The 27,058-nt window shown below is 37.0% G+C and overlaps 1 protein-coding gene across 1 annotated transcript in view; it reads left to right on the plus strand.

Moving 5' to 3' along the window:
* Nucleotides 1–658: 658 nt before the first annotated feature.
* Nucleotides 659–27,058, plus strand: part of PIP4K2A (phosphatidylinositol-5-phosphate 4-kinase, type II, alpha) — a gene marked incomplete at its 5' end in the record, with an annotated part of 30,604 nt that continues 4,204 nt past the window's right edge. Inside the window, 4 exons of the mRNA XM_009879001.1 lie at nucleotides 659–811; nucleotides 12,351–12,497; nucleotides 15,075–15,113; nucleotides 24,517–24,630. Of these exons, the coding sequence (XP_009877303.1) occupies nucleotides 659–811; nucleotides 12,351–12,497; nucleotides 15,075–15,113; nucleotides 24,517–24,630 (453 nt within the window). The remainder of the gene's footprint in view (nucleotides 812–12,350; nucleotides 12,498–15,074; nucleotides 15,114–24,516; nucleotides 24,631–27,058) is intronic.

Raw genomic sequence — 27,058 nt, forward strand, 5'->3', positions numbered from 1 at the left:
CTCAAACTTCAGTCTAAAAATGGTCACTAGTCTCTAGCAGTTTTTCTTCTAGCTATGATACAGCCATTAACTAATCTTTCTCCCTTGAATCTATAAAAGGGTCTGTCTATCTGTTTTACAAAAAGAGGTACTGTACAGTAATGCTACTGTCTTAACACTAGATATGAAATTTTGGGAATAGCCCGGGACCTATAACTCAGAAATCTAGCTGTGATCTTGTTTATGTACCAGATCATACCGGCTCAAGAGCAAATCCTGCTCAGATTTAAAGTGATACTGTTACTACGGATTAATCCTCTATTTATAGTTACTTTGATGTAATACAGTGTTCCTTTGGGACTTTTAATTACTGCATGCTTTCTTCCCAAAAGCTGAGAATGTATATGTAACAAAATACAATAAATTCTCATTCAGCATCGAGAATCACTTTTGAACCACTGATGGGCAGTATCTTCCCCTAAGCATTCTTTTCTTCTCAGAATATTTTTGAAGTTATTTGCCAAGATAATACAGTCTGTGATTACACGCTTTGCAGAATTCAGCTCGGCGCAGATGCATTGAAAAAAATATTAAAAATGTAAATGGTTTCTATTTGTTCTAATTACAAGTTCGTATTTTCATCTGACATGATGCTTTTTTGTTTTAAATCTATTGACAGAATTCGTTGACAAGAAGTGCACCCCTTGCCAATGATTCCCAAGCACGCAGTGGTGCCCGCTTTCATACATCTTACGATAAAAGATATATCATCAAAACTATAACAAGTGAAGATGTAGCAGAAATGCACAACATACTGAAGAAATACCATCAGGTAGTATACTAGTTATTATCGGGGTGTGGGATCTCTTCTTAAATGTTTTAGTTCTAATCTTTTTTAGGGTGTTAAAAGTTTTAAATTAGTAATTATAGAAAAGGAGTCATTTCACTCTTTTTGCCTTTTGCACGAGCAATTTATTGTACATCTGTATTTCACAAGGCTTAGAATATCTAAGCTAGCTTTAAGAAAAATTATATATCTATGTGATACAGAGATACTAACTTGGAGGCCTTAAGCTCCTTTGCCTGACTAGGAAGATGATGTTTCTTTAAGCTAGTAGAGTCACAGGCTTGAAGCTACTTCATTCTGAACTAGTTTGGAGATGTCTGTGTGCACATAGATGTGAGTGGTGCAGGTGACCTCATTCTTCCTGGTCTGATCACTATTCTGTGTTTGGCTAACAACAGATTTCAAACAATTAAAGTTAAGCTGTATGAGAAATGAAAAAATGGATATAATGTAATACTAGAATTCCTCTCAAAAAAAAAAAGGTTTTGCCAATATGAATTTCCATAAACAACAGTAAAGTCAAAAGTGGAGATCCCTCAAATCAGCCTTGATAACTGTCATACTGTGCCAGTGTATGATTTCTGTGGATGGCATGGTGGGGAGCAGAACCTGGGAATTATGAGAAGCCTGAATAAAATCAGTGCTAATTTTCTTAGCCCCAGATCTGTTTGAATGAGCTCTAAAACTGTAGAAATCAGAAAAGCCTCTAAAAATCATCTAAAATATGATACCAATTGGGAGGGGGTTTTTTATCCCTCTTTTCGTCTTCCTGCTCACGTCTGCAGGTTGATATTTCAAGGACGTTTAGGGTTGGGGCTTCTTTGTAGTTGTTTTAGGTGGTTTATTTTTTGTCTTGCAAGATTTTTGATCTTTTTTTTTGTTTTAATACTGTGGCTTTTGTAAAACCAGCTTTAAAACCATCTTGTGAGGTGGAAGGGAGGCAAAAGTATGCCTTTGGGGTGCTTGGGGTAGAAGTCATTGCCGGCCATCTATGTGGGGATCCCCTTTCCACTCTTCTATGTTGAAGGGAGAACTCTTCCCTCCAAGACCAGAGTAGTAGGGAAGCCTTCATTGAGTTAGATATGAATTCTTTTCTCTCTCTGCATGTTTTTATTTGGTTTAAATAGTGTGTAGGTCCACAGTGTGTTTGTTTTAATGTAGATGAATATTGTCACTATCTGAAATGTTCATAAGATCATCTGTTAATTATACGAGTTTACCAAAGAGTTTTAAACTATTATTTAATTGTAATTTGGGGGTTATTTTTATTAGAGTTTTACGATTTACAATTTCAGCTTTAATCTGAAAGGATTTGATCTATGAAGCAGTACAGTGGAATTAAAGTTTCAGTCTCTTTCATATTTGGCATTAGAAGCTAGTATTAATGACCCAGATTTTGAGACTTAATCCATGTGAAAAGTCATACTGCTTTTCACAACAGTCATCTCCTTTAGTGACGATGAAGACAATGCTAACATGAATGAACTTAATAATATGGAGTCTTTTTTCATTAATGCTTTCAAACATCAGGGTTCATAATAGGCTAGACTACAACAAATAATGATCTGTACCAGGCATCTAATTTCACTTTATACTGGGACAACATCCATACGAGAAAAGTCTCTTTGGTGCCTCCAAAATATTCATAAAGATACGAATTGTGTTTCTTTTTGTCTCAGAACTTGAGAGTGCTTTACGAAGCATTGTAAATGTAGAGTAACTCCCATACAGAGAGAGTTTAATAATTGGACTTTTAAATTAAATTATTTCAGTATCTTCAGCAATGTACTGAACAAAATCATTTGAATTAGTTGAAGAAAATCTAAATTAAATCCCATGAACTCTGGTGACGGCTGATACTGTGTCCTGTGTGTTGCTGCTGGAAATTAGATGCTTGAAATCATAAGGTACAGTAGCTTGTCCTACAATTTCTCTAGATGTTTCTCAGATAAGTGAAGCTTATCTTAGTCTTCTTGACAAAGTCTAGAGGACCCATTGTCCTGGTGGAAAGGTTTTAATAATCACACTCTCACACAGACTGGCCTCAGGCTACCTTTCTACTAGCAAGCGGTGCAATGCCAGACAGTATCTACTGGCACTTGAGCTCATTAATGGTCCCTACTGTGCTTTTGCTTTGGCCCAGCTAGCTCTCTCCCAAATAATTCTGGGCAAGGCTCAGGGCATTAACTTAGGCCAAATACTGTTCCTACTTGGGAGTTTGAATATGAGCATCCTGTTTTAGAGGCGACCTTAATAATTTGGATGCGAGTTATTCCATTCCAACTAGAACTGATGCCAAAGGACAGTCCAAGGCTCATCTGATTCACTGGTATGGATGTAACTTTATGGTTTAGTCAGATGGCATAGTAGTACAAGACTTTTCAGATACTGCATTGGTACTCTGTGGAAGTCTCTATCAGCAAAACAAGGTCTTGTGAGTTCAATCTTATTTTGGCATACGCTTTGGCCAGTAGGGGAAATGTCAAGATCCTTGTACTGATTTACGTGCTTACCTTACTCCACAGTACCTTCCATAATTGCTGCCACAGTTAAAGAAACTATTTGTGCTTACACACAGAAGTACAAAATATGAGATGTTTAGGATGTTTAGTCTGCTAATTTTTCTCCAGGTGCAGTTCACTGATTGCTAGCAGTGCTCACCGTGTGTGCGAAAATTTTTGGCCCAGCTAAGTGGCCTTCACAGCCCAGGTGTGATTGTGTTTGGGACTAGTTTGGGAGTTCTAGTGATCTGTTGTTACATCATACCCCTGTGCCGGAGTGCTCTTAGAGCAGAGCTGGATTTGGGAGGTTCAGCCTGCCAAGGAAGGCAGCATGCAGACGTAGTCAGACCCAGTTATGTGGTGCAGGGATCATCCTGGGAGAAATAACCTTTCTCTTGTGCATGAAGACTAGGGAGGTGATTCATGTGAATTTCAGATTATTTCTCCCTTGTTAGAGATCAAGTACTCTCAAAGGATCTGAAGTTGGATCATCTGTCCATTAGGAACAGTAACTTGTAAACGCTCGGTATATTCCACCCTTTTTCACCTGCCCAGGAAGGCACCAGTTACCTTCCAGTTACTTCTGACATGATTGTTAGTGAAATTAATGCCATTAGTGACAGAACATCTCCTTATCTCTTTCTCGGTCTATTTTTTCCCCCTCTACAAATTCATTCCAGATTGCTTCCCCAGGTTGAAACTCTGAATGAGTTTCCTTTAAATCATAATATTTACTCACCTGTTTCCTTATTAAGGCTAACAGCTCCAGGCTGATAGAATCATTGTAGGCCTTGGCAGTACCTTTGTCCTTGCTTAGGGACCAAACGAGCCTTATCAAACATTTTTCAAGACTGCATAAACTACTTAACGATAAATACAAGAGGACAGCTACATTTAAACTAAGAATACTGGGCAAGGGGACCATGTGAAGTCAAAAGTGTGTTCTTCATTCACCAAAACAGTCTTATCCCTGGTCCTTGCAAAATAGCTGTCATCCTCATTGCGTCTCTTTGAACTACAAAGCTACCGATGAGGCATCTGGGAGTTAGTGCAGTCAGCAGAGAAATGTAGCGGGGCAGTTTCCCATGAACACCTCCAAAATCTAACTCCAAGTACCAATGATTTTTTGAAGTCACCAAAAGTATAGAAAGAGACACTTAGATTACCACTGGAAAGTAGAAATAAATGTTATTTTATCAGTAACTGGAGACTGTGGAGATGTATAGTCCACAAACTCATGCAATTCTTTCCATCCTCCCTCTCTCCAGCCGTCTGACGGTGCAATAGCCCATCTGTTCTTTGGAGCTGTGAGGAAGTGAGGTTGTAGTTACACATTCTGTGTACTTAGTTATTTACAAAAGGAGCAAGAATTGTGCATAGCCTGTAAACACCTGTAAATCTAAAACTACCACATCTAGGTTGCTTGAGTTTTAATTAAACAAAGTTATAATGGACAGGACTGTACACCTTGGAGAAACCAGGTTATTTTCAGGAAACAGAATGGCTAGTAACATGTTAGGAGTGAAAACAAGATAAGTTAGTTTAGTTATTAGCTTTCTCCTTTCTGGGTAGAGTTCTGTTGCAATATCGTGTAGCATTCTGAAAAAGTAACCAAGTTAGGTGTGTCATAATTTACACTGTTATGACCACTATTTAAAATAAAAAAATATACCAAGAATAAAACCAAAAAGATCAAATTCCAAGCCTAAGGCTACATGCTAGAAATGTGTAAATAACTAACAGTGAACCAGGCTTGAAGTGTCAGGAGAAGTTACTATAGAAACAGCACGTAAGTATATATAGCAATTCCAAATTAAAACTGTTGAATTGTAAATAATAGCCCTGACAATTGTAAATTATAGTTGCTATCCAAAATTATGAGTTGCATTCACTCGTTTACCCTGTCTGATGTGATGCCTTTTGTTTTTTTTAGTGGCAGTCAGGCCCACAACCTCAGACAGATGGTGAACACTTCAGTCTAAACACTGACACTTTCTGTCAACTCATCAGATGAGTCTGACACTTTTAGTACTGAGTAGGAACACTAGAGATCATTATTTTCTCTTGCAAAATTTAAAAATCAGTAAGCACACTGCTTACGAGCAAGCAGGAGGAGTAATGTCTTTCTCCATGCTTAAACTTGCAAAGCATTTTGTTATTTATGACTAAAAGTCCATCAAGCATGGACCAGCCTTCTATCTACTTTTCAAGGCAAAATGGCCTAGACCATGAACCAGCTACCTTTCTACATGCTATGGTAAGTACAAATATATATGACACATTAGGTTCTTATGCTGTGATTTTGCTTGCAAGCCAGTTTCTAACTACTGTAATATTTTTTTATATATAGTATGAAATACTGGTCTTAGTCACAATTTAATGATAATTTGTAATTGGTTTGGGCTGCTTATATTAATATACTACCTGTTACGAGTAGAAACTCTTCTCACTACTCTGTAGGTGTTAGTTCAGCTGAACATCATCTGATTACCAAATACACTAGAACCATTGTTATGCTCAAATGAGTCAGATTTTCAAATATTAGAAAAGCTGTTGCTCTATGGGCTCACAGATGTAGTTTGACCATTTAAAATTGTGTAAGTTGATCAAGCGTGTTCATGGTGAATACTTAAATAGTACTTGAGAGCAAAAGCAAATATTCATTTGAAATACCTCCAGATCTAGTGCAGTTTTGTTCTGAACCTATGCTACTGACCCCAAGAGCATGGACCAGAAAAATGGAGCTAAACTTACTGCTCCCTTTGGCAATATCGACAGAGAGCTCAGCAAAGTCATCTGTGATAAGTGCGATGCCAGGATTTCACCCTGTGTTTAAGGAACTGATATCCCGCTTCTTCCTAAAGGCAAATTTCACATTTCATAAAATACAAGATATGCTACTGTAGATACTAGTGTGTATGTGGATATTTTCTGAACTACAAATATGATTTTCAAGGGCAGAAATCAGTGACAGTTGTGTAAAATTCTGTAGCCAGATGTGCTAGTTTCTGAAATGTCTGAATCAAGATAGCTTGCCCTTCCCGGTGAGATAAACTTGCTTTAAATCTTAAATTGATGTACAAGTGGCGTCCTGTACTCTTTGAGAATAGATAACAGGCAGGGTAGAAATTTTCAAAAATAAATGAAAGCAACTTGAGTGTCTCAGGAAGAAACAACACCTTTTGAACACCTTTTTTTCTTTTTCGTTAAAACTGACTTCAAAAGGGATTTATTATTCCCCAGTGCTGACACCCAGGTGACTTCAGTAAAGAAAAGAAATTGAGAAGCCATCTCAAAGCATGCAAGCAAGAGGGAATTGTTAGTGTACAAGCCTTCCAGTATAAAATGACTCTTGAGTGCAGGTACCCTTTAGGTTTTCTGTAGGGTGGCTCTTCCTGTTGACTGCCGGTTCTCTTTCCTACACAGGTAATTGTATGCAGAACTGACACCTATTGCACTGCCTGTTTGTCTCCCTGGCAACGAGCAGAAATAGTGAATAGTGGTAAAGGAGAGGGACTGCCCATTTACCAGAGGCAGCAAGTAGCAGAGTGATGGAGAAGTGAATGGGAAGAAAAGAAAGGACAGAATAAGCTAAAAAGGAGAGACGACAGCATGAAGGAGAAAGTAAAAGCAGGGGGAAAAAAATTGCCTTATCTTCTGGAGAGGAAAAATACACGAAAGAAACAGGAAGACAAATAAAAGGGAAAAAAATGTAGGTAATAAGGTGGAGAAAGGGGGAATTGCACCACAAGTTGGGGTTGAGGGATGTGCAGGAATCAAGGAATGTCACAAGGTCATTGAGTGGAATGTAGCAGAAAACATTAAAATTGTAAATAGATAGAAAAACCTTGTTGTAGGCTAAAAGCAATTTTGTTGCAGAATGGGTGACAACGTAGGCTGGAGAACACTCCAGAAAACAAAGTGGGGACTAGGTGTCTATGATTTGCCGCTGAGATGGGCTGACATCAAGCTGGTGGGTTGCTAAAGCAAATCTATATTTGTGTCATCTTTCCCCCATGTCATTATTTGCACAGATTATCAGTTGCTTCCTCCCAGCTCCCCCATTTTTCTTCATAAATGGCATCTGTATCACAAAAAGAAGAGGAAAGGGCAAGTAAAAAGGCAAAGTAAGGCAATGGAATGTACTATTATTCAAACACAAATGTGTGTGAATAAATCTGATTTAGTTAAAGATGTCCCAGCTCTCTGCCGGGGGGTTGGACTAGGTGACCTTCAAAGGTCACTTCCATGCCAAACTATTCTATGATTCTGCTAAGAAATATGCACACGATGGAACAGTATGTGCCAAGGTAATGGACCAGTGAAGCAGCTTTGATATGAGGAACTGGGAGAAGCAGCAAAAGGAGAGATGAAAGTGGATCCGTTCTCCTCCGAAATGCCTGCATTTCACCTGCCCCTGTGGGCCCGCTGTTTGCGATGGGAGAGGGGACTCTGAAAATGGGAAACTCATAGCGTGGGCATTAGATGGAATTGCAAAAGGGCAATACGCTAAAGGACTGTAGAACCATGGGCTGGAACTGTTACCCAAAAACAGACTGAAAATCTTCACTGAAAGATGTGAAATTTCATAGGTCAACATCTAACCCCACAAAATGGCATAACAAACTTGGCTACACTGGCTCTGTTGGGGCCTGAGTTTCCCCAGCAGATTTTTCTATATATTTATTGTATTTTACGTATAAAGCTGTTGGTGCTGAGCACAGCACTTTCAGAAGAAATTAGCATGTCCAGTGACTCATTTGATTGTAGCAGTATCACGTGTAATGTTCCTGGTAGCAGGTCTGCAGCCGAGATAATCACACGTGGTGGTAACATTTAGATTAAGTTGCACTTTGAAGTAGAATTAACACTGACCCAAGTTTGAAACAACTTGAAATGTAAGACTGTGAATCACAGGACTTATATCTGAAAACCTATATATTTATTGAATGCTTCTGTACATGAAATTACTTTCTCACATGACTTACTAGAAGGAAACAGCTTTATGTGCCTTGAAAATCTGTAACATTCTGTTGTGTGCTGTAGTTGGGCTAATTAACCCTTTCAGTGTGTCAGTGTGTAAATGGATTATTTTCCATAAAATTATTAGGTTTTAGGAAAATGGCAATAATTGGAACATTCTGAAACATGATACAACTCCAGACAACTTCTCAACCTCCTTTTTGGGGAGTCATTCCACATGTCAGCGCACATGCACACAACACATTGGTGGAGGGTATTTCTGTGAGAAGTAAGAATGTTGAGTTTTCACATAGAACTGAGATAGATATAATTCAGTATTTAGTCTTCAACTGATGTCAAATCATTCCACAGATTATCTTCAAGGAGAGGAGGAGAAATAGCAGAAATGGTAATTTTACCCCATGTTTTTTGAAAAAGAAACAAAAATGGCGTAACTTCTTTGCCAATAAATTATATGTACTATGTTATCTTTTAGTCATCCTAATATCTTACTAGAATTACTATGGGGAAGGAAGAAGCTAAGAATCTTATTTCTCATGTAAAATGAGGTAGGAAAAGTTCTGTTCCTGTTAAGGAACATTGAAGCTATATTAATACAAAAATTAATGAGAATATAGGGTCACAAAGAATTTCTTGCAAGTTTTCAGCCTTAAGCATGGGGCTCAAGATAGCTCAGAAAAATATATATTTGACACCTATACTACACAGCTGATAAAATGGATCAACATGCTAATGATCCTTTATTTTGTTAAAGGGAATATTGTCCTCATGCTGTGCAGAAAAAAAAAACTTGTCTCAATGAATAAAAAATATAGGGTGTTTAATACAACACTCTTTAATAAAAGAAGATGGATTTTGTTACTGCATATAAGGACTTGTGAATGCATTAGCTAAGTATTAGAGTTTTATTTAGCAAGGCTGCTTGATAGCATTTTTTTAATGTTCTTTTTAGAAAGAGTTAACATAAAGGAGTGAAGGTCTTTTCTTGCACTGAAATTTAGCAGTCCTGTTAAGCATGTACCGGCTTATTTTCTAGGCTCACTTTTATTCCAGCTCTGATTGGGAAACTTCAGGAAATCATTCCTAAAAAGCACCTTGAGGTGACTAAATTGCTACTTCATTTATATCAAGATGGACAAATTGAAAATCTGCCAACCACAGTCACCAGTGCAAGTCCTGCTGGACTCCCACCCAAACAGATGACACGTTTTGCCTCCTCTGTGATGCAGATATGGGGGATTGATAGTTTCAAAGGTAGGAAGTTCTAGATGAACCTTGTAGATGCTGAAAGCAAGTGGCATTCCTCCCTCTTTCCTTTGTCTCCCCATCAGGATAAGAAATGCTCTCATGGGAAACACTGAAATCATTGCAGGGGCTTTTCTTTAAATTGCAATGGCACAAGTGTCCACAGCCAGCAGCAAGTAGGAAGCAGCTTTTTCAGTAAATGGTCTGCTTTGAGAAAGTCTCTTAGAAGTCTGCAAGAGCATGACCAAATCCTTTTTTATCAAGTGAAGAGCAGCAGTAGCAGAGCTTTTCATGTCCTGTGTTGCGTGCTAGTAACACTGCCCTTTCCGAAGGCTTGTTTGCAAAATATTAAAATGAAACAACAGTGTTAGCAAATGACTGACTTAAAGGACCCAAGTGATTCTTTTTAATTGCCTTTTTCTCGTTGTTATGTAATATAGAACAGTTTGGAAGGAGATTGTATACTGCTAACCAAAGGATTTATTTTATGTTATTACAGTGGGTATGTTGCATATGTTGTGCGTTAATGATACTGCTGTTTTACAGATGGGGACACTCAGAACCAGAAAGGTTAAAATCAGTTAGCACTAGCTAGGGTTGATGAGACGGTTTAAGAGTCCAGACTGTGACCCTACCAGCTGAGAGGAGGGGCAGGGAGTTATTGGCCTGGTACTGGAGATGCTTTGCTGCCATTCCTTCACCTGGCACAAACCTTCTGTATGATTTCAGATGAAGTTTCTGCTTCTCAGATACCCATATCAAAATTGGAATAGTAGTGTTTATTTTATTTCAGACTCTGTAGCTAAGAGCCATAAGTTTAGGAATGGCTGGATCCGTCACTCTATAAGTGGATCTTTAAGAGAAATTACTGATGGTCAATATGAGCTACGTATTCTTTAAAGTGTCATAACTACTTTGTGAGGTTGATAACAGACAGCCCTACGATTGAAAATATTCCAAGAACTCCAACTAAAACTTCTGCATCTGTTAAATACAAGTCTTCGCAGGTGCAAACGAATCTATCGTTGTGCATTGCTCAGGACTGACATTGCTTTTGAGGACTTTCACTGTCTAACTTCTTTGTATTTGAGGGCATAGAATTACATTTCTTTCCTAGGGTTCTGATTTTCCCTCAGCTTCTGCATCACCTTAAGATGTTTTGCCCATTCATAGGCAGTCTGAGTTTAAAAATTATTCACTGTGAAGTTGCACAAATGTGTCATGACTGTGTGTTCTCTGCTTTGGGACGTTTAACCTCTAGTATAGTTAGAGGGTGGATAGAAAGGGGGCTTACAACCCAAACTGTGCCAGCAAAGTTCAACTGAGCTCATGTGTCAACATTGTTAGGCAAAATTAGGTTCTACTCGATTTCCATCTTTGTTGCTCATTCCATTTGTTTCTTGCTGGACAAGATTATTTTCAGGACTCTTGAATCTTCCTATTTTTATTTTGCCATTGAAAAAAGAGAAGTCTGTATCTGATATGTACAGATTCCAGTATAAAGTTAGTGAGAGAAATTCCTTAAAATTAGCAGAGGAGCACAAAATTGCAAAATCGTAGGGTTCCAAGAGCTTTGTTATATTATTTGTTGCCAAATACTACCTACCTTTGTTAAACAATTCAAATAGCCTATTCAGTTACCTTGTTCTAAAGTGTCCTGTATTTTAAAGTAATGTGTTTCTAACAACCTGGTCTCTCTGGCGCAAAAAAACCCAGCAGCTTCAGTGTTCAATGAATGTTTAAAAGCTAACCTGCTTTAAAAGCTGACTTGGTTAGTTTTCATGTTTCCTGTTCAGGGCTTGAATATTTAAATTTTCTCCAAGTTCCTCTGTTTGAGACTTGGTATTAATAGAAAGAGGAGAGCTGGTGAGTCCTTTTCTGATTTGCATCGTTATGGCTTAACTTTTCTGTGGTTCCACAAAATAGGAGTGGATGTGTTAGAGTTAGTTTTAGGATTAATACAGTATGAGCATTTTTATTCTGGGAATAAACACTTATTCTTCCGTAGTTCTCACCATCGATGTAGTCTGTACTTTTTCTGCTTCCTCTGGTAGTTTCTCCAATAGAAATTCAAAGTACTAGTTGTAACACAAGTGTTTTAAAAAAAATAGAAAATAGAGGTTTCAGGTGCATGTGGCAAATCTTTTCAAGGTTAATAGCCCATTTGTAATGGAATATGGTGACTTTAAGGAAATATAATGATACATAAGTAAAAAAAATTACAGAGATTGTGAACTTCACTGCTCAACTCTATAGACCCTGAAATTCAATGATCACATGGGAACTAGCAGAAAGTTGGTGATAATAAGTAATATCCTTTGCTGATATGAGCACCATAAATATTCATCATAACAAATAAATACTGAGAACAGAGAAATGTACAAATTAAATATCATCTGGTACAGCAGAATAGAAAACACAGCAGTGTGATGTTCAAAAAATATTTATGTTTTTGACATCAGTACCAAATACATTATCCGCATTAGGTGTGCTTTTTGGACCGTAAAAGTGGAAAGGTTTGTCAAATGAAGCCTGCTCTTCCTGTGAGATTGCCTATAGAAGTCAAGAGTTAATCACTTCAAGATTTTGGTTTTTATACAAAAGCAGGGTAACTTCCTGATGAAGACCCATCGTGCTTTGACGTGATTTTTTTGAAGGTTTGTGTCCACTCAAATATATATTCAGCAAATCAGTGTGTTGTTTCTGTGTGCTTTATGTTCAAAAATTTATAAATATATGTATATATTTATATAGTATGTATCCATCCTCATTTGTTTTTTCTTTTGCTCCTGCAGTTTATTGTGGAGTGTCACGGGAATACACTTCTTCCCCAGTTTTTGGGCATGTACCGGCTTACTGTTGATGGAGTTGAAGTATATATGATTGTTACAAGAAATGTGTTCAGCCATCGTTTATCTGTTTATAGAAAATATGATTTAAAGGTGAGAAATAATTGCTGATGAAATAACTGACAAAATAGCTGAAATTTTTTATTATAGATGTTAGATTATGCTAATGCTTGAATATTGCTCAGAATTTTAATTAATTTTAAATTGTGTTATGTAAGAGCCAGCATTAACTGGTTTACTTCTGCATCGAGATTTAGCAAAACTGAGGGATGGTTTTATAGAAATTGTACAAATTTATTTGTATAGTGCATTTTTAAATGGGAGTGATTTAATCAGGTATGATTGTTAAGTATAAGTAAAGGTTACAGGTAAAATCATTTACGCAAGTACAATAATAATTCTACTTCCTATAGGTTTTTATCAACATTATGGAAAGCCACAGCTGATTCTGCAGAGAGTTTTTATAAAATAACTATCATCATAATTTAAACCAATAAAATGCTACTAACAAAGTACATCACTACTACAAAAGCTTCATACTTCATTATATACTTTTAAAATAATTAAGGTAAAAAAGAGAAGGTTCCTTAAAAATTCTGTTGGTTTTATCATAAGGTGTGTCTTAGTTTTGTTTCAGGTTTATCTGCTCACTGTAATTTTGCCAAGGGTTAATATACAGTGTCCAAAATACAATCTTAGTCTTTCTATCTAAGGGATTGTATTTTATTTTCCTCCATAAAGTCTCTCTTTAGAAACCTACTTCTTTATAATACATTTAATTTCTATATATTGAACCACTAAGTGCATCTGCAAACTTGTTTTAAGAAGTTCAGCAGTCTGTATTAAGAGATTTGTAATGCTATGTACTGCACCATCCTTTCCTACTGTCATGTATCTACCTAGCAATAGGTTGGACAGTTGACTGAATGTGGTTTATAAGAGCTGATATCCAGGTCCTCAACAATGGACTTTTTTATTTTTAGTATTATTTGCAGTAGAGCTCACTCAAGAAATTTATTTTTTTAATTTGAGAGAACTGTGTTTTAGAACATCATAATGTCCAGATACATTTAAAAAGGAATATAAGCACAACAGAAAGAAATATTAGTTATATACAGCACATTCTTAGCATTAGTGTCAACAGCTCTTGCTTTTATTTACCTCTGCTAATGCTTCTGTATTCTTCAGTTTGTTCAGCTGGACAGAATTGCTTTAAAAATAAATTCTTGCCATTTGAATCTAACATCAATATCATATTATTCTTCAGAATAAATTCCTTCACTGAGCAGATTTACTCTGCATCTATTACAAATCACTTTTTCTTGATTTTCATTGCTACAACATCTGCAGTTGTAGATTCAGATTACTGTTTTGTACGTGAATATTTTTGATGCCAGCTTAGAGTTTGCTTGCAGCACAAGTAAGATGATACTAAGAAAAAGAGAGCACAGATCAGCATAGAATTTCAAAGTTATTTTCCTGGCCACTGAGGCATTTTACTAAAATTACTTCAATGTCAATTTTGACAATCTCCCTAATTTTTACTATTGTGAATTTACTTTTTTTCCTCTATGTTGGTTTTCAGCTGATCTTTTTTCAGGCCCAATAGTCTGTTGGAGCACAGAGCACAACATAAAAGCTGTGTCATCAGTAAACTAAAATGTCAGACTTTTAGCAGGCTTTGTTATCAGTTAACAATACAATGAAATCCCTGCTTGCGGGGCCGTACATGGTAACTAAGACATGCAGGCCCATTTATCTTCTCTTTCCATTGTTTCTAAGTTTTCTAAGTTTTTCTCCGCAAACAGAATGAAAAACGGGTTATCAGATGTAGTTGGGAATCCTCAGGTTCTTTAAACTAGTATGACTCCACTCCAACATTTCTTTATATAATGCACACCTTCCAACAGACAACAGAACTAATTTACAGTGTCAGTTAATAGTAGTTATTTCTTGCAGTGCTATTACGTGATAAATAAATACTGGGTACTTAAAGATGTGATCCTGCTCCAAGATACTTGCAAAGAAATAAATACAGCCATTTTTTCGTCACCTCCAGCTTATTCAGAAAGGATTGCGTTGCCTACTCGTTTTAAGCTAAGAAATAAATATGGAAAAAATAAAATAAATATCCTAAATGTCCTTGGCAGCACTGTAAATCTTGTGAATCCACAGTTGGTCTCGTCTCTTCTTTTGACTTCCTGTTGCTGTGAGGTGCTTTGTTCTTGTTTGTACTTTGTGATCTTTTAAATATTTTCATGTGTTTATATTGTGTGACATCTTTTTCAAATGCGTATTATATATGTCCAAGTAGTTACATAGAATAGGCTATTCCATAACCATACAGTGAAACTGGCACAAAAAGATGAGAATTCTGTCAAGCAAACTGAACTTCCAGCATGATAGTCTCAAAATGAGCCTGAGACAGGAAGAAGCTCCAACAGTCAGAAGGAAAATAGATGTAGAGCATTTGAGGATTTAATCCATCTTTCTTCTCTCATGATATATCTTATTCAAGTGATTGCAGCAGTTCAGTGGCCCTCGGCGTTCTACCTACTGTATCTCAGGTTCAGAAGGATGCAGTTCATCCACTTTTTGACCTGTTGTCGTAACATTTTCAAATTAGTTTCTGACATATGCACATTTTTAGATCCATTTTTTCTGTTACAGGGCTCTACTGTGGCTCGAGAAGCCAGTGACAAAGAAAAGGTATGGTGCATTTCTGTTTCTTTTTCAGTTATCTAACCTGCTAGCTAGTTTCAGGACAAACATAACCAGTGCTGTTCTGGCCCTTTTCTTTATTTTCTGTCATATTCTCCCCTCTTGAGTTCTACCTTGTTTCCTCCTTTATCTTCCCTCTATTTTCTGCAGACCTTTGAATATTGGTTTGCAGTGGTGTTGAGATTTCAGAGGTAAGTGAGACAATCCTCTACCTCCTCCTTTTCCTTTTTTCTCTTCTTTTCTATTCTTAGTTCCTTCAGGGGCTGCCCTGTGGTAGAAAAACGTCAGGACTTTCTTCTCTTCCCTCCTGCTTCTTCATCTTCTTTCTCTTGCTCTTTAATGTTGAGATTTATGAATACTCCATGTCACTTAATGGAATGATATGACGTGGCACCACTTCTAAAGTGAATGCAAAGATGAACCAAACCTTGAATTGTGAGAATTTTGCAGTATGTAAAGCTCATACAAATGAGCAAACAACTGACAGACTTAGATGTACATGTAGCTATAATGAGAGACAGTCTCCCTCAAATTCTGGGCTGAAACTTTTCTCTAAAAGGAAATAGATCACTTTGTTTTTCTCCATCTCCAACTTCAGTTCATTTGGAAAATTTAATGTTCTCCAAACGAACATTTCTCTGAGGTTTCAGTGGAATAGCTTAATGGCACTTTAGGAGAGGTTTGTCTAGAGATTCTACAAATAATTGAAGGTGGAACACAGTCTCCATCATCTTAAGACTTCTTAGATTTCCAAATTTGGGTGAAGTTTAGGATCCCATGACCCTCGTTTTCTTAATTTTTCCAAGCACATTCCTTCTGAATTAACATAAGATCATTCAGCAACTCACTTAAAAGACTTCATTTTATGTTGTCCCCAAATCCCATTCAATCATTTGTTTTCCTACTAAGCATTAGTTGTACCATACCTGCCTCACTGAGTCTTCTACAGATCACACAACTGCACTAAGGAGTACGGGACATGCAGTAGCTGTCAGCCCTACGGTTCTCTCTGCATGAAAAACTCTGTGTCAAGTTTTTTCTTCCGTTTTTTCCTAAGCTAGGACCAAACACTGACAATTTTTCTTCCAGTGTTAAGCAACTACTGGGTCCCAAATGACAACTGCAGTTGCAGTCACAGAATCACAGAATGTTAGGGGTTAGAAGGGACCTCAAAAGACCATCTAGTCCAAAACCAGCATTAGCTCTCGTTTGCTGTACCGGGCCCTCAAGATCATGTCTTGAATGGTCTCCGTTCTTTTCTTGTGGTCTATTTTTGTTCTTGTTTAGCAGCAGGTTTTTAATGCAGAGGGATTAACACTTCAATGTCTAACAAATAGTACCTAGTGTCATTGAAAACCTCTGCTGGTAGTACTAAAATAATCTGATAGAAATGAGGAGAGCACATTATTTATATAGGACTACTTCAGATTGCAACATTAGTGCTTGGAATAGTAATGTGAAATTTAACAATATTACATTTCTTCAGCTATACAGGAGCTGATACTATACACATATTTAGTGCAGTGTTTTTGAGCAGGTTTAGGAATATGTCTCATCATAATAAATAGATTAATAGTAGCATGCATGTGCTGTAGTTAATACGTTGAGTGAGAACCTCAAAAAAACAGTGCCTTAATTTACTTTCTGTGTAAGTTCATGGCAAAATTGCTGTTGAAATTGATTATGGCTAACTTGAAACGAGATTGCATAGTTTTGTATAACTGTACACGATAATTATTATCTAAATTTAATGTGAAATCATAACTTCTGCAGGGCAAATAAAATTTCCTATTCAACACTTCTAGAACCTCCCCTGTTAGTTCACGTAATCCTATGAAAGAAATATTTTTTTAAAAGTGGTTCCCCCGAATTCTTTAAATCTCACAGAGTGTTTTCTTTTCTTGGAGACAGAACACCACTGAGGTTATTGATGTTGCAAACAGACGGTCTGAGGTTGCTACAACAGCCGCCTGTTACTCCTCATTGCCCACAAACACCGATGCAGTGCGGCAGGGAAGCCACAAGCCAGCACTCAGAACAAACATTTCTAAGAAAGGGAATTAATTGGCTGGACTTCCAGGTTCATAGAGGGAACAACATTTTACAAACACTTTAAGAAAGGGTTTCCAGCAAAGGAAAAGTAGTGTTTTGCTTATTTCATGTTTTTTGTCTGAGTTTTGGAAAGGGTCAGAAGATTGGCCCATTTAAAACTCCTTGTTTGTTGTCTTCTGTGGGAATCTCAAGCCAGTCTTAAAGATATTAAAGCACCTAGAAAATTTTAGCTTGAAAAGGGAAAAAAAAAAAAAACATTGTAGCAAATGCTCTGAAGAGATTTCAGCATCTCCTATGTTAAAAGAAAATGCTCTGAATGATTAAATGAAACCAGACAATCTCAAATACTTAGCCAGTGGCGTAGCTTATCAGTTAATTTTTAGCCAGAGGCAAGTTAAATCGTCGGTTTATTAATATCACCCTGAAATGACATTAATAATAATAGAATTTCCATTAATGGCAGCACTATTTAATTACTTAGTATAAAAGTGTCCACTGCAATTCATATCTGAAAAACAGAAAAGTAATAAAAGACAGGAAGCTTTTGGTGCTAAAATGTACAGCTAAAAGGCCTGGTAATGCTGTAGTTTTTAAATGGGCTTTTAAGTAATTCATATTTAATTTCAAATGCCAATATTCAAGTCATCAAATGGTTTTCAGCATATTGAGAATAATATGTTAGCTTCTTTTAAAACGGCAGAAGCCAGAAAACAAAAGAGCAAGTCTTTCAGTCACATTCTAATGAAGACTGCAAATTTTAGATAGATTACATTGAAATGGCAAACTTGGCTAAAATTAGTGTTCTTGAATATTTTTTCCTCTTAAACTACTCTTTTGTTATTTACTCAGTTATTAAAAAAGACAATTGAAAATAAAAAAAGATTTAGTGGACCATAAAATAAGAACTAAGGAAAAAAGTACTCTTCTACTTTAGTTTTGTATTGTAAAATAGATATTAGTATTCAAACTCTTTTTTAAAAATCTAGCTGGAATGACCTTAAGAATGTTACTTTTCTGTCCTGTTTTTAATTCATCTCCTGTCTGATTGTCTTCAACTGTTTAATATCCTAACATATTGATGAGAAGCTCTGAAACTGGTCATTTCAGTATTTTGTGATTATCAGTGTGGAGACAATCTCCATCCCTTAGATTTTACCTTAACGCACAGTTCCTCTCGCTTGCATTATAAGTGATACTTTTAATAATAAAGATGCACTTTCTTGGCAACAAGTATCCTAACATGCACTTACAGGAGTCTTGGATTTTAAAAGGGATGGTATGTTTCAACAGTGTCAAATTCTGACATCTGCTTCTTTATTTTTTTCCTAGTCTTTAGTTCTCTTTTTTTTTTTTTTATTATTTTAATAGTGGCCATTTTTGATTCATTCCTTGGACAATTTCGCCGTCTTAAGTGAAACCAGGATAATGCAGAGCTGGCCTGGTGGTCTGCCTGCTCACAATTACGCTGTAGTTGCAGTACGACATCGAGTTAGCAGTTACAGCTGAGCCTGCTTGTACTTATAAAGAGCTTAACCATGTACTTGTGAGTGAGCAATCTGGAAGGAAATTTTAAGAAAAATAGAACCGGACTGAACTGAAGGCCGTGATATTTCATCTTTCTTGAGCAATTTCGGGGATTATTAAGTGGCTTTTAAATTAATCTAAAACTGGTTGCATTGCAACCTCTGTGGTTTGTGTTGTTTCATAAATAAGCATAAATGCAGAAAAATTACAGTAAATGCATCAAACAAATGATTTTCTATTCAGGTTCCTTTTGGGGAAAAAATTGCCATAGTTGATGGCTGTGTTAAATCTTAGTTAAATTCTATGCAAAACACATAGCTCTGATAACAAGAATGGAGGATGCGAGATCACTTCTTAGCTTTACTTTTTACATTTTATAATACAACCTATAATAATTAACTGATTTCTGAGAGGACAATTATAAATAAATGAAGAAGAATTTTAGTACAAGAGCATAACAATAAGATTACTCAGTCCTGAATTAGTTTTTTTTTCTTTTGATTTCGTGAGTGAAACTTCATTCAAGGTAGGTCATCCCAAAATCTGAGCTATTTGTTCCTGCTATTTTAAAATAATGAATTTCAGAGCAACATCTTTTTACTTATTTTTTCACTGATTTCAAGCTGCTTCGTATGCTGATCTCACGCAACAGACATGTGAAGCACATCTTAGATTTCTCTGTGAAATTAATTGCAAGGTTGCATATACAGAGATTGTACCTTTCAAAGCATCACACTACAATGAATCATAAAGATAGGACTAGACATTTAGAGTCCAGATTCCCATTTCAGCATTTAGCCTTCACATGACACCAATCCCATTATTGTTTTTCAAAACAAATCACTAGTTTGCCTTTGGGCTTTTGTTGTTGTTTTAAAGTCTGTTTTCCATATGTTAAAAGAATTTTAAAGAACTAGAAGGGGAACTTTTTCTTGCACTTTATGTGTTGCATATTCATTTTGCAGAAGGAAGATATTAACACTAGGGATAATTGTGGATGCATTTTCCTGAGCATTGAAAAGATGTTTAGTTACTGGTTTGGTACATGCTTGAAATCCTGATCCATCTACAGTGTTCTGCACAATCTTTTTTTTGTCCAATGAAAGTGCTTGTTATACTGGCTAAAACCATTGCAGTGTTCCCTTTCAAACCCCATTTTGGGGTTCCAGCTCTATTTCCATTGCTGTTTACAGTCCTGTGATGCCAAGTGGAGCTGCAGACCCTCGTCTGGTTAGAAACCCCTGTTTGGGACAAGGCAAATTATGTAACAGAATTTGGACCCAGCTCCTGTGACTACTGGAGGCCAGAAGCTGCAGTCTTCAGCCTTCCAAACAAACCTCTAGTTATTCTTTCATCTTGTACATCTAGTGGCTCCAGACACTTGATTCATTCAAAACTAGTGCCAAACTATTGCAAACTGTATTTAGTATTACATCCTTTTTTAAAAAAAAATACTGCCTTCCATATATGCTGGTGGCCTCAGTCAGTCTAAAGTTCATCTAACTTATTTAATTTTTTTTTTAAAAAAGAGGCATGACCATTTGCTGTGAAAAGAAGCCCAGAGTGTGGAAATTCACTGTTGGCAGATGTTTTATACCAGTTTCAGAAGTCAGAAACTGTAAGCCCAATTTTGCCATGATGAGCTGTGTGAATAACGCGACTCATAACTACTTCCAAACAAACAATAAGTACTAGGCAATGTTTCCCCTACAAACTAATCTTTGCCTTTGTTAGGTGAGAAATTGCTGCCAGGTTGTGAAGACAGAAGAATTAGTCTTTTTCCTTTTTCAAACCAAACTGTCCTACAGCTGTTTTACCAAGCTTCTTCCAATATATCAGCATTAATGTTAGCCACCATCATTATTTTTGGTCACGATGCACAAAAATCTGTTTGGAAAGAAAATTTGCTGATGTTCATTTTGACACATTAGGACAGGATGCAGAACTGAGATGTGTTAAGAAATCTGCAAAAATCATTTCCATGTTCATATACAAGTAAATTGCACCTGGGTCTTCCCTTCTAAGAATCTTTTGGTTTGGTTTGTTTTCAAAACCAGTGTCAGTGGCCTTGTTTCACCATGAATTTAGTTTTTTAATCAGGCTTTACACATTCTATCATCTTAGTCAGAGATTTTATTACTTCTCAGCCTTTTCAAAGGCAGTGAAATCTTCTTGCCATCAGAATTCTCTGTGACTGTGGCACTCTGGAATGCAAATGAAGCGAGAAAATAACATGCTTTTTTAATAAATAAATACTTCATATTTGTAAAATCTATTGTGTCTTTCTTGCATCTTTCAGTAGAGGATTAAAAACAATGGAGATAGCTCAGAAAGAAAATCTATTATTAATTTAGTGGAAGTAGTTAGATGTTCATCTCCTGTGCAGCTCTTAAAATATTTAGTTCTTTAATGATAGTAATATGTTCATTATAATGAATTATATTCCAGGAGAATCTTTCTTCAACAAGAATTTTGCTTCATTGGAAATATTTGAGACGTCATTAAAAATTAACTGTATCAATTATTTCATTAAAGCAAAGTCTCAATTTTTTTCATTCAGATAGTGTTTTAAACTGCCACAAGGTGATTTTCTTTGTGTTTACTTATTTCAGTGCTTAAGAAGAAAATGAACGTATGGGGATTTTTCAACATGAACACATATATTATTAATTTTAAATACCTATGAGAGCCCCTCATAGTCGCATATTTCATAGGATTTAATTCCTAAATTCACAAATCAATTTTAAGGCATGAATTTCAGTTGAAGTGCTACTAGAATCGCTATTAGTGCTGGCTGTCATGAGTAATATTTGGGACTGCAACAGTATCCTAGGGCTATTCAGCTTTAAATAAATAGAGAGAATAATATTGCCCAGCCCACATGAAAAAAAAACAAAAACAAAAACATGCAACAAAAAAACCCCACTTTGTCTAATAACACCTAAAAAGAAGGCATAGAATAGGCTGGTGAGGGCAACCACTGGCACATAGCTTTTTAGCTTCAGTTTCTTTTATGGGACCCCCCTGCTTTTACTTCTTTTTCTTCACAGGCCTTGATACTGGCATTTCATTTATGCAGTTCTGCATTTGTCAAGTCTTCACAGCTGTGGGTGTTTCAGTGAAATAAAATGACCTCGGATAAAAGTGCTCAGAGGGTTTACTGAGGTGTGGGGGAGCCTGCACACAAAGCTGTGAAGAGCCTGGCTTTTTGGGAGAGCTGATTCACTGCCCTGAATGTCCTTGGGAGCACCCCTTGGGTCTTGTGCTGGCAGGCAAGAAATGCGGCTGTGTCGGCTTCGCTGGCTCACTTTTATTAAAAGTAGTTAAAGTGGAGTGTGACACCTGCACCACTGGCTGACCAGCTCTAGCATCTTCAGAAAGAGACATGGCTTGCAATTTAAGTTTATTTTTACTGAAGGTGGGAGGACTGTCTTGAGTCTTGTTGCACTTCCCCCTCCCACCACCCGCCGGATCTGACTTGCCGATGCTGTGCTGGGCAGGAAGTCTGTGGCAGAGCCTAGAGATAAACCTGCATCTCAGCGTCTTAACCACAAGCACATCCTTCCGCTTTACTCATCCCTCAGCTTTAAACAGCATGAATAGGGTGGAGGGGGTTCAGCGTTAATGGGTTTGTTTCGCTTTCACCTCTGCCTAGTTTCATAAATAACTCGGATATACAAGGTGGAAAGATAATCCGAGGAATTTTTTTTTTTGTGACTCTGAGATAGAAATGAAGGGAGCTTGGTTTGCTGCATTCCTTTCATTACTGTTTCATCTTAAATTAGCTCATCCAAGTCTCCTCTCCATTCTTAAGCATCTCACATGCTGGATTCCATCCTCCAGTGTCGGCAACATCCCTGGACCCATAGACCCACCTCTACAGAGTTAAACCTCATCCGTGGGACAGTTTGCTCTATTGTGTATGATAATCTCTACAGCTCTTAGTCTGGAATGCTTCTCTGATGTTTCCCCTACTCATTTTGATCCTAAATGACTTACTGAGCAGGCCAGAAAGAAAATTGATGCATGCTGTGCTGTCATATTGTAGTAAACATTTCATCGTGAGTGTGAAGAAGGGTCTAACGTTGCCTTTAAGAAAAGCAGTGGAGCACTGCAGGGAGCTCCATGGAAGGAGTCTGGGGCTGATGGATGGTTATAGCTCCATCTCAGCTCCTCAGGTTTTTTTCCTTTTATTTTAAATTAAAATAGAGGATCTCTATTTTAATCTATCTGAAGGTTCTAAATGCAACACAGTAATAATTCAGAGAAGCCAGACTAGGACCTTATTTTTTTCCAGAGTTCATAGGTGTCAGGGTGTGATGGGTTTAAGGTGGATTCATAACTGTTAAAATGTTACTAATTGCTCAAGTGCTTTTGAGCAGTTATTGGAAGAGAAGGGTCAGTTTTCTGAACAAAAGCAGTACTGTGGGATCTTGCCCAATTCACAAAATCCAGAAAATAAATTTGGATAGCTGGGGAACAGAGTAATTTGACCACATCTGCACACAGCCTAGCAACAAAAAGAACTTTTGGCCCCTGTGAAGATCTACGAGGGCATTTCAGAATCTGCTATAATGCTCACATTTTAATGATTTGCTTTCCAATATGTACATTTTGGAGCCGAAAAAGGAACCTCTGAGATTCTTTTCCTTACCATGTCGCAGGAAGAAAATAAACTTTATGAAAAATACCATTTCCAGTAAGGTTGTAAGAAATGTCTGACTAGTTAAACCTATCAAGGGCATTCCAGTAGCCTGATATTAGCTGCCTGTTATTCATAGCAGAAGGACTTTCAGATTAAGGGAAAATTATTTAATTTGAAGTAACCTAGCCATTAGTTCATGGTCATTGAGGGTTATAGCACTCAGTTGTTCTGCAACATTTTCTTTGTAAAGAGAACTTGTTCTTTCCTGCTGTTGATTAAATGTGAGGGGCAGGGAGAAAGGCTGTTCTTCGCTCTTAATGGGCCAATTTTTTTAAGGCTCTGATTGCAGAAGCTACTATTACTTCTAGTTTTCTGGATCAGATACCCTGAAGGAACTGCTGTTCTGTTCGTTGGCTTTCTGGGTGTTTTTTTTCTCAGTAAACTTCCTTCCAGTCACTGCCCTTTGAAAACAGAGCCCATTTGAGGGGTCTTAGTACCGAATCCACTAGTTACTTTACCTAGCTTTCCTTAATGCTGTTGCAAATCACTTCATGGGAGAGTTAAAGATGAAGATAATCAAGTAATGCTCTGACATCAAGAATATTTAATTACATATTTAAAAGGCCGTGGTCTTCTCTGGCATTTGCCATTTCTGAGCAGCATTTCATAATTCATGTTCACTTGATGCTTTCAAATAATTATTTGGTATTAGGCACTTATAGACATTCACAGTAGATGTGTAAAAATGTAATTCAGTCTGACTTCATCCATAAGACCTGATGCAAGCACTTTGTTTTGAGGTCTACGTTGTATTTCGACTTCACTTATCGCCAGTCACTTTGGGAAATGACATCTTGGAAGAAGCTCCATGCAAATCAAGGTCCGATGCAAATCAAGTATTGAGTCGGAGATTTTGTCTTTGCTACGTTTGCTGTGTGCCCAGTAAACTTATACCTTCTAGGACATTTACAGGAGGGATGAACTAAGGAAACGGCTCCCTGGGTGCAGTTACAGAGATCTGCATGGGATGGAGGTGCCTCAGCTTCCCCCGGAGAGGCCACTCGGCGGTGCCCTCGGGAGCTCGGGGAGGGGGAGCGCCACACTGGGCCAGCAGCTTCACCCTGCTCCTCTGTGCCACCCTGCTCTTACAGGAGTTTTGGTTTATTTTAGGCCAAAGAGCTGCCGACGTTCAAAGACAATGATTTTATTAACGATGGCCAAAAGATTCATATTGATGAGAATAACAAAAAGATGTTCCTTGAGAAACTCAAGAAGGATGTTGAGGTAAGAATGTGCCTGTTCAGTTAAAATGTGATTGAAACAAATTGGGGCAAATTACAGATATCCCAGGACATCATAGCTGTAATTCATTAATGAAAGCTCTTATTTGTAAGACTGTAAGCTCTGACTGTTTTAAATGAAACACGATTTAAATTTTCAGGAGTTGCTCACTGCTTTTGCTGGTGTGATAAATGGCTTGCTGCCATAGCTGGTGGCCATACCTTGTCCCTGCCTTGATGATGTGATGTTAAAATGATGGTACTACTTAGTACTTTAGCGCTTTGCGAGCCTAGTACTTCCAAATGCCCCCAAGAGAAAGGTGAGTATTGTTAGTTTCATTTAACAGGGGGACATACACCAGAGCTGAGGGTGTACTAGACCATAGCCCGTAACAGAGGATGCAGCATCCTCCCTTGCAGCTCTGCATGTTCTCTTTGTTTCATATTGGTCACCCAGTTTTATACCATCCTTAGTATTGCAACGGTAGAGTGCTTCAGTAATTTGTATGTAGCAGCTGGACTCATTATCTTAATGTAGTCTTTCATATAAATCTGTAATTGGCTGAGTATAGTCAATACTTAATGGAAGAGTGTTAATATGTGAATATAATGTAACATTTTATTATAACTGATTTAGTTCAGCAAATAAAATAACTAGTTCACACAGCTTGATTCTAGTTTCCATAATTGAAAATATTGACACTAAGCACAGTATTTTGCAGCCCTTATACTCAAAGCCTAAAATCTGTTATGCTTGTTGGAAGAGGTAGCAGAATTGTGATAGCAGAATGTATCTGTGACTTAAGACTTTCAGTTGTTTATATCAAATGGCTCTGTGAATTTACTTGTCTAGTTCTTCAGATATATATCTCATTAGCTGCACAAAACAGAATATTTTAACTTTTGAATTTACCCAATAGTTTGCTTTTGAGGAAATCTTATTTTCCATCATAGTAACAATGAGAAATTTAAGGTGATGATAATTATTAAAATAATGTGTATTTATTTTATATTTAAAATATGGTACTTGCAAGAATGCTGATATCACAGCTCTGGAGATAAGTTTATTAGGGCTTAAGTTTTGTCTTCTTTTAACATGTGCTGCCGTTGCTGACTAATGCTTCTACAGTAAGTAGATTGCAGTACGTCCAAGGAATGTGGAAGATACATTATTACCCCAGAAGTGGATTACATGCGATCCTCTGCATCATTTACTGGATTCTGAATGTAATGGCAGATTCCAGATCACGTCCTGAGAACCTGTTTTTCCTGGGTTTTTAAAGCGTTGTTAAATATCCATGTAAAGCGTGAAGTGATCTGGCACCTGTTTTTAGCAATGGCAAGCTATTATTTAATGTTGTGGTTTTTTATTGGTACTTCTGCCCTTGTTAGCTAACTGATAGTATGCACTTTGTACCCAGTGTGTAAACGCTCATATTTCACTACAATGAAAAGAAATGCACAACACTTAGCATATTATTATCTTATCACACAGTATTTATAATTAAATATATTATGAAGTAGTATTCTAGACTATATGACTTTATATCCTTTCTTGTTTGTCATTAAGTTTTGTTCCTGTATTTCTCTCATAATCAAGTCTTAACGTCCCCTTCTTGTGTTCAAACAGATAAATTTCTGTTACTGCTGTTTTGTTGTCCACTTGTCTATTTTCCTGCTTCCTCATTCCATTGAAAATGTCTTGAGAAAAAAGAAATATGCATGGTTTTCCGTTTTACGTCAGATTATCTTTTCCTTGTGTTGATGTCCGTACATCTCTTTTCTGTCAGCAGCAGCACGCTTTGTTCCCAGAGTCATTCTCTTCTAATTTGCAGTTCACTCTTTTTCCCAAGAGTCTGTTCTCTTTCATGCATTTTTTTATGATTATTGGTAGATTTTTCTCCTGTCTGTCTTGGTATTTATCAAGTACCTAGTGATATGCCTGGAGTCTTTGCACTCCATTGCCTTTGGCCTGTCTCATCTGTTCTTGTATGTCGTTGTACATCATCTTCTCAAACTTAGATCTCTTCTATTGTGAAGAGGCTTTTGCTTTATTATATTGAAATTATTAATAACTAATTTCTTCTTTCTTCTTAAGACCTCTTATCAATCACACAATTATTTTTCTTCCACCACTTGAATTTACAGTCATTTGTTATCTCTGATTCCTCTCTTTTCTCAGAATCAGAATTTTGACAAACTGTAGTTTCTCGTTTCCATTTTATACTCATCTATTTCTATCACTGTTCCAAATTCTGGCTTAAATCCCTTCTTCTCTGGTCTGCTCCACCTTCCTTACTGTAACAACACAGAGTTTCTAAAAACTGAAACAATTTGTATTTTCAGCAGCCTCTTTCTCTTCAGAAGCAGGATCTCCGTGGATTCAGAACTGCAGTATTGATTTTAGGCTGCATCACAGCTCTGCCCTGCCT

The sequence above is a fragment of the Apaloderma vittatum genome, unplaced genomic scaffold (assembly GCF_000703405.1).
Source record: "Apaloderma vittatum isolate BGI_N311 unplaced genomic scaffold, ASM70340v1 scaffold21451, whole genome shotgun sequence".
NCBI lineage: Eukaryota > Metazoa > Chordata > Aves > Trogoniformes > Trogonidae > Apaloderma > Apaloderma vittatum.